This window comes from Pteronotus mesoamericanus, unplaced genomic scaffold, assembly GCF_021234165.1.
Source record: "Pteronotus mesoamericanus isolate MK-2021 breed Mesoamerican mustached bat unplaced genomic scaffold, CSHL_Meso_final contig_20, whole genome shotgun sequence".
Lineage (NCBI taxonomy): Eukaryota > Metazoa > Chordata > Mammalia > Chiroptera > Mormoopidae > Pteronotus > Pteronotus mesoamericanus.
Genome location: NW_026555085.1, coordinates 5,203,494 through 5,214,452, shown reverse-complemented (window position 1 = coordinate 5,214,452; position 10,959 = coordinate 5,203,494). Strand labels below are relative to the sequence as shown.

The 10,959-nt window shown below is 57.3% G+C and overlaps 1 protein-coding gene across 7 annotated transcripts in view; it reads right to left on the bottom strand.

Moving 5' to 3' along the window:
• Window positions 1-331: 331 nt before the first annotated feature.
• ANKS1A (ankyrin repeat and sterile alpha motif domain containing 1A) overlaps window positions 332-10,959 on the bottom strand; it is a 199,772-nt gene continuing 189,144 nt past the window's right edge. For 4 of the 7 annotated variants that reach the window (XM_054569245.1, XM_054569249.1, XM_054569250.1 and 1 more), the window contains 7 exons: window positions 9,928-10,092; window positions 8,510-8,635; window positions 8,188-8,259; window positions 7,922-8,008; window positions 7,147-7,284; window positions 5,547-5,717; window positions 332-4,569 (listed from right to left, as the gene is read on the bottom strand). In XM_054569245.1, the coding sequence (XP_054425220.1) occupies window positions 4,450-4,569; window positions 5,547-5,717; window positions 7,147-7,284; window positions 7,922-8,008; window positions 8,188-8,259; window positions 8,510-8,635; window positions 9,928-10,092 (879 nt within the window). In that variant the 3' untranslated portion in view covers window positions 332-4,449. The remainder of the gene's footprint in view (window positions 4,570-5,546; window positions 5,718-7,146; window positions 7,285-7,921; window positions 8,009-8,187; window positions 8,260-8,509; window positions 8,636-9,927; window positions 10,093-10,959) is intronic. The other 3 variants (XR_008528761.1, XM_054569247.1, XM_054569248.1) reach the window with 3 other exon arrangements.

Sequence of the window (10,959 nt, the reverse complement as noted above, 5' to 3'; positions counted from 1 at the left end):
CCTTGTACACACATGCACTAAATGGCCATGGGTGGACCAGCCCAGATCAGGAGGCTGGGGAGCCATAGTCAGAGTGTGGTCCCTCTGCCTGGTATTCAGACTAGATATCCCTGAGGAGGGGGAGGGGAAGAGGAACCGCAGCGCCCTTGAACTACCCAGGGTTAAGTACAACTGACCTCCCGTGGAAGAATGCTGAGCAGAGTAGAATTCCCAGATTCACCCCGGGCCAAGAGCAAGAGACTCGCTGCTGACCCGGTGTCTAGCCTGGCCCACACAGAGAGCCATCAAGAAACATTCCAAATACAAAGACTCCAAAAAGTAAGGCTGGTTTTGTGTCGCTTCTCATTTATTAATTCAATCTGTTCTAACTTGTACAGTTATGAAAATAACAAAACCAAAGCTGGAAGCCCAAGAATATTTACACTCTCATGTAGTGAGGTCAGTCTATGTTTTCGCACAGAGTGGTTATGTTTGGTACCACAAGATGTTTGTAATTCGGACAAAGTTGGACAGATTAACAATTATATGTACAGTAAAATAAAAGGGGAAGTCATTCAAGTATCAAAATACAGAGACAAAGATTAAATAACATTTTTATTACAGTTCAGTCCCATTGCCACACCATTAGCAACAATACTTTTGTGACAGTCATTCTGCAGGCCAGGGCATCTCAAGGACAGACCGAGGTCAGACTGGCTTTCTAACGTCTAGGCGACCACGACCATCAGCTGCCTGCTCAGCCTGAGGCTTCTCAAGCAGCTCGCCCTACAGCCTGACGCTAGAAGCCGGAGAGGGGTGCGGAGCGCGGCCAATGCAGAACCCGCCAGGAGGGAAGTCCTGCTCAGAGTGGCTGGCAAGCAGAGAAGAGGCAATTGGAGAGCCCACGGCTGGTAACGGGGACTAAGCCCACAGTCCCAGCCAAACAGGCTCCCACAGTTCAGAAACGCAGAAACGTGCAGAAATGGGCTTTTCCACTTGAAGCCTGTCCTTAAATCATGATATTTCTTTCTAGGGAAGGGAAGAGTACCTACCCCAAAGAAAAGTAAAAAAGAAAAAAAAGAACCAGTCCTTTCCTTTCTTGAATATTCAGAAGTAAACCAATCTCAAAAAATCCAGAGCCAAAGCAGATTAGCCAAGGCTCTCCAACATGAAAATACCCTGAATAAATAAAGAAGATATAGCAGCTTCAAGGGGAAGGAACACCTACACACGGCTTAAAAATAAAAGGCTAGAGAGCTCATTGTAGTGTCTACACAGTTTCCTTTTTGGACCTACCACCTACACTGAGAGGCGTCCTGGGAAGGGCTGGCCCTCCTCGGACCTGCAGTGGCACCGTCTACCACCCATCTCCGGTCCTTGTCACCTCCTGAAGAAAGCAGGGGCTGGACTCTGCCCAAAGCGAGCTGATGGGGACCCTCGCAGACCCTGGAAGAAGCATGAAGTCAAGTCAAGCTTCCAGGTGGCGAGGTTCCCGTTTAGTACCAAAAAGTAGAGGACTGTCTGCCTCTGCTCCAGAGGGGACGTGACTGCCAGGGCCCAGCTCAAGTCGGCAGGAAGACACAGCCCTGCTTCCAGTTTCTGTTCAGCCGCAGGGGTTGTGAGTGTGCCCCCAGAGCCCTCCATGCGCACGCACACCAGCCGTGAATTTCCACTCTGACCTTCCCTGGGAAAGAGGCGGGCTGCCGAAGCCTGGACTTCCGATGCCAGGACCCGACTGAGCTTTGCCCATGAAGCGTGAGGTCTGTGCCCTGCTCTGGAAGATCCTGGACAATCAGCTGCCCTGACGCTGCCTCTTGGTCTTACAGGAACCAGCCCCTCGTTTTGCTACACCCCGGGTGAAGGAACACAACCGCAGTAAAAAGCAAAGCAAGCCCCAGGAGGGCTGAAGGGACAGCGGGGCACCCAGAAGACGCCAGCCTGCCCTGAAGGCCACATGGGAGAATCAAACTGTCACCTTTGCCGTTTCTACACTTGGAGCCAGAGATGAGCCAGCAGCTGAAAATACAATGGTCAAACCAGTAATTCAGACAGTCCTAATCACAGAGACCTGATGACACAAATCACAAACTGGCAGGTAGCCGTCTTAGCTCACCTACTCATTAATGCCCGAAACGAAGCTGCTTTTCCTCCTTTCTCACTCAACCCAGCCAGTCTGAAGTCACCAGGAAGCCGGTGGGCCAGGCGGGCCAGGGCGCCCAGGGCAGTGCTCTGACCAGCGGCAGGTGGGAGACCGCGGAGGGCCCAGCGCTCCAGGTGCCGGCTCGGACTCCATGGCACCAGAACTGCTCACTCATCTCCGTTTGACCCCTGGACCTTCGCTTCTGGAACCCAACTCAGACCGGGAGCCTTTGCTTTTGCCAGGGGCCCTAAGGTTGTGTCCAGGTCTAGATGGGGACAAGAAGCGTGCAGTTCATAGGGAACAGTATCTAACTTGGATGGGTTTGAAAAGCAAACTCTAAAAACACGTAGTCAATTCTGTCCCTTGTGCCCAGCCCTTCCCACTACCCACAGGCCGCTGCCTTCTCGTCAGACCTCCCGGAGCTTGCCAAAACCCCATCCTGAGGACAGAAGCTAGACAGACTGGCCTTGACTGATCTCGGTTTCCCTGTCCTCTGATCCTATGGCCACTACCAAAAGGTTGGCAGTTTAACCTAGAGGCCAGGGCCAAGTGTTAAAAGTTCATTTTATCAAAAAAATTTTTTTCTATTAAAAAATGTGTTTTGGACAAGTCACTTCTTGACCCTCTGGAGTTCCAGTCTCCTCGGCTAGACGCCCGCAGTGCTCCGCAGCCAGGGCAGGGCTCACTCTGCAGAACCCTGAGGGGCAGGCCCAGGCCAGGCAGCTGAGAGGAGTCCCCGAGGCAGAGGCGGGCCTGGGTCTTCAAAGCTGCAGGCGAGACGGTGGAGGTGGCGGCGGCGGAAGCCTGTGCTCCCTGCACCTGTGTTTCCGCAGCAGACGGTTCCTCAGTGGCTCAGCTTGGCAGAAGCAAACAATGGGGGGAGGAAAGGATTAACCAAGGGGCAGGCACAGGTGGAGAACACGGAAAGGGAACAGGAAGCGGAAAGGGAACAAGAAGCGGAACAGGAGGTCCCTCACAGCCTCCCCTGGGCGCCCATGGCCCACTGTCCCCGGTCACCTCTGGCTCAGTGCATCTGCCTGGGAAGGCACAGGACAGGCAGGCAGGCGGGCAGGAGGACCACCCTGGTTTACCAGCTTGGGTTTCGATTCTAACATAGCTGCTGCGACGTGCTGGCTTTTCTACTGGGCTGCGCTGTGTCTGCACTGCTCCCTGTTGGAACCTCTTCCCCCTGCCTCTTGCCACCTAAGCTGACTGGCCTGCCCGGCACAACGTACGGCTTCTCCAGAGCCTGGCCCCCGCGATTGCAGCTGGTGGCCCAGTCCGTGGTGACAGACTGCACAGCCCGCATGCGGGGAAGGGACTGGGTGACAGCCGACTATCTTTGATCCCCATACTGTGGACACGTGTTGGATGTGTCAGGAAGCCCCTGGAGGACAATGGCAGTTGCTCAGTCCAGGTCCTGGCCCTTGAGGGGCTCCGCTGTGGGAGGGCAGATGGTGCACTGTGTGTGCGGGGCACAGGCCTCCCTCCTGTGGGGCGACACAGGAAGGCCTTCCTCCTCTGTGAGCGGGACTCCAGAGCCAGCCTGTGACCCACTGGCGAAGACGCGAGGGGCCAACCCCATATGCCGTTCCCTTCCTCGAAGTGGAAAACCCATCAGGACCGAGAGACCTGCTGAGAGAAGCCAGCCTGCGGTGTTCAGACGCTCAGTGCCCCATGCTCTGGAGTCGAGCATGCGCCCCAGGGCCTGGCATGGACCGTGGTCCTCAGAGAAAGCAGCCTGACCCTGGTCCAGCTACATCGCTGAGCTTGGTCTCACAGTGGGGAGGCCAGCACCTCGCACGTGGGAGAGAGAGAGACACAAGGCTGCAGGCAAACTGTGAGAAGAGTGCAAGGGAATTCTGGCACCAGGTGGTCACAGTGGTTGGTTGTGTCAAGAAAGGTGCAAAGAGAGAGCTGTTAGCAGCGGCACCAGCTGAGGCGCAGCACGGATGACAGCAGAGGAGAGCTGGGGCCCAGCCCGATCACAGCGAGCTGTCACTGGGCTGCTTGGGCTCTGCTCGAAGACCGTCCCACCCTCAGGATTCACAGTGCCTGCCCGCTGAGGCTTCGGGGGCGCTGCGGGCCCCGCAGCCCTCTTGGTGCCCACCTCAAAGGCAACTCACCCCCCAAGCTGTCCTTGCCCAGGGGGATTCACAGTGTCCGGTGGTAGGTACAAGCTGTGAGTGTGCAGTGTCTGCAGCTGCTGCCCAGGAGCAGAGCAGGTCCCGGAGCGGGGCCTGGTGTCAGCAGCTGGAAGGAGAGTTGAGAAGAGCAGAAAGATCGGGTGGCAAGGCACAGTGAGACTAGTGGAGACAGGGAGCGGGTGGTTAGAAGATAGTGGTCTCATACTTGGTGCTGAGGCTCCGCTTAGAGTCTGGTTTGGGGTCCACCACCCAGGAGACACTGGCATGGGACTGGGCATCTGGGTCCACGTCAGGCGGCTCCAGCTGCCAAGGAAGAGGGTGAGAAGTTGGAGAACATTGCACCTGGGCCAGAGGGCAACAGGGCCTGGCTGCCCCTTCCATGCCCCAGGCCAGGGCGGACTGAGCTCAGACTAGCTTCCTAACATCTAGGTGACCGCGACCATCAGCTGCCTGCTCAGCCCAAGGCTTCTCAAGCAGCTCGCCCTACAGACTGACGCTAGAAGCCTGAGAGGGGTGTGGAGCGCGGTAAATGCAGAGCCTGCCAGGAGGGAAGTCAAAGAGCAGGTTCCTTAGGGATGGGGTGGCAGAAGGGACACTCTCCCTGGATCATCGTGGGAGGGCCATCTCTGGGCCTCGGCACGGGCAGCTTGTCCCGGGGATTTCTTGGAGATGTTTGCTTATCGGAGCCCGACGTCAGGCTCTAAGCCCCAAAGCTGTGGCAGGAAGGGACAGGGGTTTGGAAACTGCAAGGGGTTTGCGAGGGGAAACTGCAAAGGGGTTTGGAGGGGCCAGCAAGCTCACCCAGGGTGAGACCACAGCTGGCACCCCAGGTGTCTGGAGGAAGGACACACAGGACAACGGCTAAAGCACACACAGGGTGGCAAGAAGGCAGCTCAGAAAAGAAGGGTGCCACGCAGGCAGGTGGAGGCCACGAGTCTCAGGAAGCTCACGGTCACTCCTGGAACACCGGCACAGACACGGGCGATGTCAGACTCCAGGACTAACGGATGGCAGTGGTGGGTGAAGAAGGGTGATGGGTGGTACAGGTGTGACAGTAACAATAGCGACTATAGGGGGGCAGCGGCACCTGGGGTGCGAAGCAAAGCAGACATGGACATGGGCGATGTGACGGGGTGCACCTGCACCGCCCTGCAGCCCCATGGGGGCCGGGCCCCGGAGAGCCTGCCGAGCAGGGCGCCAGGATGGACAGCTGCCTAAGTGTGGGAGGCGCCCCCCACCATGAGCCCAGGGCATGGGGGTCTCGGTGACAGGCCACGTACTGCTGACTTCCTCATGCCGACACGAGGCTTAGGCACCGGTTTGGAAGATTTCGTCTCAATCATCTCAGCTGCAGAGGCCCCCAGCGGTCTCGACCTCTGGGCCTGCAGAGCCAGCTGGTAGGCCACCTCGAACGCCTGCCCCAGTGTCAGGATGATCTCGTAGGTCAGGTTCTGGGAGAAAACAGCACACCTCAGGCGGACGGGCGGAGGAGCTTCCCCTGCCTCCCACCCCGGGCGCAGGCATGGCGGCACCCGGACAGGGCGCAAGGTGCGATCAGTTCTGCCACGACTTCTTTTTGTCCCAAAGCAATTGATTACTAGGGAAGAATCTGAGCTTAACATGTTTTGTTTTCTCATGCACGATTTCCTCTGAGAGAAACACTAGGCAAATGCAAAACCTGCAGCCAGTGACCCAAGTCCCCTGGGAATACAAAGAAACACGCACAGGTTGGGACAATGAGCTACGGCACCCACACTTGCTACCTCAGCTGTGCCACCAGCTCACGGGCTGCCTCCCTTCCCAGGGCCGCCTGGCCTCCGTGTCCTGTTGTCCTGTCTGTATGGCCATCCCTGCTCCCTGCTTGTCTCTCTTTAGCTCTTTTGTACTCTCCTCTCCCACAGGCCAACGCGAGGTATTTCTCAAGGGAGAGGGTCATGTTTATTGGGGGCATTTATGTACTCCTTAGCCATTTAATGTGACCAAAATGGTGCTGGTGTTTTTATTCAGCTCCTATCTTTTTTGAAACATCGCTGATGAAGTTTCTGAGTGCTGTGCCCCTGGCCCCACGTCCCTGTACACCCTGGTTCTCATTGTTATCTCACAGAGCAGGGTGATCGTCAGGAGCGCACAGATGCATCGCAGTAGAACTGACTGACGTGGGAAATGTGAGTGGCAAGGAAGTGTCAGGAATGGCGAGGGCTGGGTGGGTTACCACAGTTCATCTTCAAGACCAACTCATGTGGTTGGTCATACTATGTCCCCTTTACAGGTGAGACGCCTGATGCCAGGCCCAGAGCCAGCGCTGAGGCCCTGGGGCTGGGAACGGCTGAACTGCCTTTCCAGAAGCTACAGATTTGGGAACTAGCTACTCTCCCCAAAGGCAACAGGGCCCTGGACAAGAGTGTGGGGTGAAGGAGACAGCCTGGGGCCTGGTCTCAGGGCAGAGGGAGCCCTCCACGTGTCCACTCCCCGTGGACAGAGCCTAGAGCAAGCAGGAATCTGGGGGAAGAAAACCTTCTGCTGGGGGTGCCGCTGCCCCCACCAGGCAGGCACAGGGCATTTCAGGGAGGCTGCCCCGCTGCGGAATCGGGGAATTAAGGTGGCGGCTGACAAACCACTTAGGGGAGACAGAGGCTATGACTGACTGACAAATACGTGCCAGAAGAAGGAAAACCTGTCACTAGAACTCTGGACAAGCCACTTGTCCTCCGTGCTTTAGTGTCACTGCTGTAGAGAGGGGACTGGACTAGACGGCTGCTGCGGCTTCACTCCTGAATGAAACATGTGCTAAGGGCCACAGGTGCCAGGACAGCACCGCCCGAGGCCATCTCCACGCAGGCCCCTTCCTTCCAGCTGTGCCCCGCGCAGGACTCTACCCACCACATCCACGGTGCTGAAAACATGGCAATAGTGGTGGCTGGTCTGCAGGTCCTTGGTGATGTAGGCGAAAGTGCAGAGGTCCTCCGGGTCCTGGGCCGCACAGGAAATGTTCCGGATCTCATGCTCAGCAATGATGTTCTGCCAAAAAAAAAAAAAAAAAAAAAAAAAAAGGCCGGGTCTGGAATCCTCGGGCTCCCTGAGGGCACGCCTTAGCCCTCTGACCGTCACCGCCTTCCTCAGTCCCAGCCTAGGGTGTCAGCCAAACACCACTTCCTCTTCTCATTTGGGGGGGGGGTTGGGGTGGGGGACGGAGTGCTGGCCGGCAGTGTCTAGCCTTGCATGACTTAGGTTTGGGGTCTCCACCCTTGACCATGCAGCTGATGGAGTAAATGTTCACATCCAATCAGCAGCTCCCCAGCTCCCTCTGCCTTCCAGGGTGGGGGCGAGGAGGGAAAGGTATCAGCAGGGTGGGGTACCCAGATGGGGTATGAGGGAGTCTTTCGCTCATTAAGGGACTCACATCATTAAAGGCCTATGAACAGGTAAGCGGGGCGATGGAAACCACGTTGAGGAGGGTGAGGAGTGGTGGGCACTAGTGCGAGGCCCCAGGACCAGCATGTGTGGGTGCATGAGCCTACCCCTACCCCCCAGTCAAGGTGGGGAGGGAGAGGAATAAAAGGGGCTGAGGACACTCTAGGGAAGATACCCAGTTAGTGGGGGATAAAGGACAGGGAGAAGGAGCCCCTCCTCCCACCAGCACCTGTGAGAAGCACACCTTGTTGGAGGCATCAATGAACTTGACACCTCTGTACGTGATGGACAGGACGATGGTAGGGATCTTCTTCATGTGCTCCGTGGATTTCTACAGAAAACAGCAGCCTGTGAACACTCCTTCTCAGGGCTAAGCCCCTTGGATCCCACAGCCCCCAGCCTCCCTCTCCCACCCCCAACCTTACATAGGGCCCAGGTGGCTGCAGCTGGTCCCCTGTGTGCTGCGTTGTGTCCTAGCCAGCCCCTCTTCATCCCACAAAGATAACCCACCCGCATCTTGGCACAGGCGTCTTGTGTGGATTCTGTCCCTCGAAGATCTTTGATCAACATGGAGCCCAGATACTGTGGGAGTGAGCAGTGGCCGGGCTTAGGAAGTGCCCCACATTATCACACAGGGGTGACCCAACCAATTTAGGACCATAGTCAGACAGTTCCTCCCCTCAATGGTTCCCAGCCCCCATGCCAGCTGGGGTGGCCCGCCTCCCCTGGGAGCGTCTGAGGAGCCCTGAGCGGGGTGAGGTGGCAGCGTGGGAGGCAGGAGGCAGGAGGCAGGGAACTGGGCTGGGCGGGCTGGGCGGGCAGGGCGACTCACATTGGCTTCATAACCGCAGGATTCAAAGATGAGTTTTTCTGGCCGATGTTGCCAACTCTGCACAGGGGCATAGGGGGCAGCAAGGCTGGGGGGCCGAAGGGTCAGCCTGGCTTCGCGGTGCTCCTCCTGCAGGACACGCAAGGTCAGTCTGCCCCAGCCCCACTCGTGCAGCGGAGCGCACAGGCTCGGCGCCTCGCTGCGGCTCACCCAAGGGTGAGGAAGCCGGCCGCCGGAAGGCCAAGGGCTGGGTGGGGACGGCAGGAGGCTGACAGCCAATCACAGGCACTATGGCACAGGTGAGGCCCATCCAAGTCAGAGAAAAGGCGGCGAAGCGGGGACCTAAGCCACCGACAGCAGGCTTGGTCGGAAAGGCACTGTGGTGTCTGAGATGATCCTCGACAGACAAGAAATGACCAAAACCACAGAGGGGAAAACAAGTCTGTGTGGGGCGTCATGACGCATGAGGCGTGGGGATCAGGAACCAGATCCCTGGGAGCCTCACGTCCCAGCCTAGGCCCCTGGGTCAGAGCCGGGCGTGGGAAAGTGATGGAGGGCTCCAGGGCCAGGGGTGCACAGCAGGGAGCGTCCGGCAGCAGTGGGGATGGGGGTGGGGTAGGGTAGGCCACTGCAGTCCCACCCCGAGAGGATAGGGTCCCTCCTTAGGGCACTGGTGGAAGGAATGGGTCAGAGGGGCAAGATCCAGTAAGTATTTACGACTCCCATTCCCAGCAATGTGCCAACTAGAGCCATCAGAGCTGCCAGACCATACGTTTACTGAATCTTGTAAAATTCACGGCCATGCTTGTGGAAGGGTCAAGGACATGCCCAGAGGCCAGAAGTGAGTGTGAGTTGAGAAGGAAAAGAAGTGAAGCTAAAGTGCATCCTGAGGGTGACGAGGAGCACCCCCAATCTGGAGGGCAGCTCTCATGCACAATGGCAGGGGCTGGGTGCCGGGGGGGGGGGGGGGGGGGGAGTCCAGGGAGTGTGCGAAGGTGGGAAGCACAGCTGAGAGTGTATGGCTGGCAGCTGCCCCCACCACTGAGCTACAGAAACAGCAGGAAGAGCTGAGCTGGATCCAGGCTGCCTGGGTGGAACAGCAGGAGGTAGAGTTATGGGGGAGGGACAGAAAGTTCTGGGGAATGGGGAGGGTAAGGACAAAAAGGCCAAGATGGGGCTGAGTGGGTGACTTCTGAGGAGGGAGGCCCTGGCAGTGACAGTGGAAGTGAGTCGTAAGTGGCAGCACCAGGAAGCTTAGGGGCTGGGTGCCCGGCACAGGCAACTGAACGGGGTGGCCGGGAGACGGCTGGTGTCTTTCTCCTGCTCCCGACAGTGCTCAGGCGTGGGGCCGGGACTAGGAGGCTCTGTATTGTCCAGAGGAACGAGGAGACCTCCGCGTGCAGCACCCTGTCCTGCCTCACCTGGATTCGGAAGCGCTCTGCTCGAGAGGGTGCCGCAGGGTCAGGAAGACTGTCATGCCGCCTTCGGCCTGTGTCCCCAGGAGGCAGCAGCAGGTCTGCAGACCGTGCAGTGCACGAGTCATTCTGGCTCAGGGGGGACGATGTCTGGGAGAGCAAGTCTTGGCACTGCAGCAGGGAGAAGTCCAGGTGAAACTCAAAAGCATCGGGCCAGGGCCTGGGGCTGCTGAGGGCCCACACCGGCAGCACAGTCAGCCAGACAGGACAGGCTCTGGGCTTGGAGGAGCCAGAAAAATGGCTCGCTGGGCCCAGCCTGTGTACAGTCAACGCAATCCAATTCTTGCTGGACTAGAAGCCCTGTGGGCGAACAGGCACTCCCGGGACCCCCAGTTCGGTAGCATGCCCCTTGGCCTGGAGCCACATAGGTAAAGGGGAGGTAATAGGGCTGGAAAGTGCTTTCCAGTGGTCAAAATATGTCACAATCCATCGTGGGTCCCTGGGGCACGGGACCAAATCCAAAGCTCTCTCTTGAGAAAACACAGCAGCAGCAGCAACTGGCACTCTGAGGCCCTACCTTACAAGAATAGGAATCAGTGTCTGCAGTTTTTATAGCTGAATGTTAGCTGTGTGTGGTTCTCAGACCCAGTCTGCCTCAGCTTCCCATGTTCAGGGTGAGGATAAAACAGCACCCACTTTGTGAGGCCGCGGGAAGTGGCTGGAGGCACTCAGAGCCAGACGCTGGTCACCGGCTCACTGCCCATCAGCAGCTGACTTCTGCACTCAGACACTGCACCCAGCCCTCTGGGATTTGGATGTTTGTTTCCCTGCTTTCCTAACGTTGTACTTCACATATTTAGGTGTCCTATGTTGGGTGCATAAATGCTTACTAGGGTTATATCCTCATATCAGATTGTTCCCTTTATCATTATGCAGTGTCCTTCTTTGTCTCTCACTATAGCCTTGGTTTTAAAGTCTATTTTGCTGGATATAAGTACTGCTACCCAGCTTTTTTTCCCCCTTTCCTTTACTTTTAGT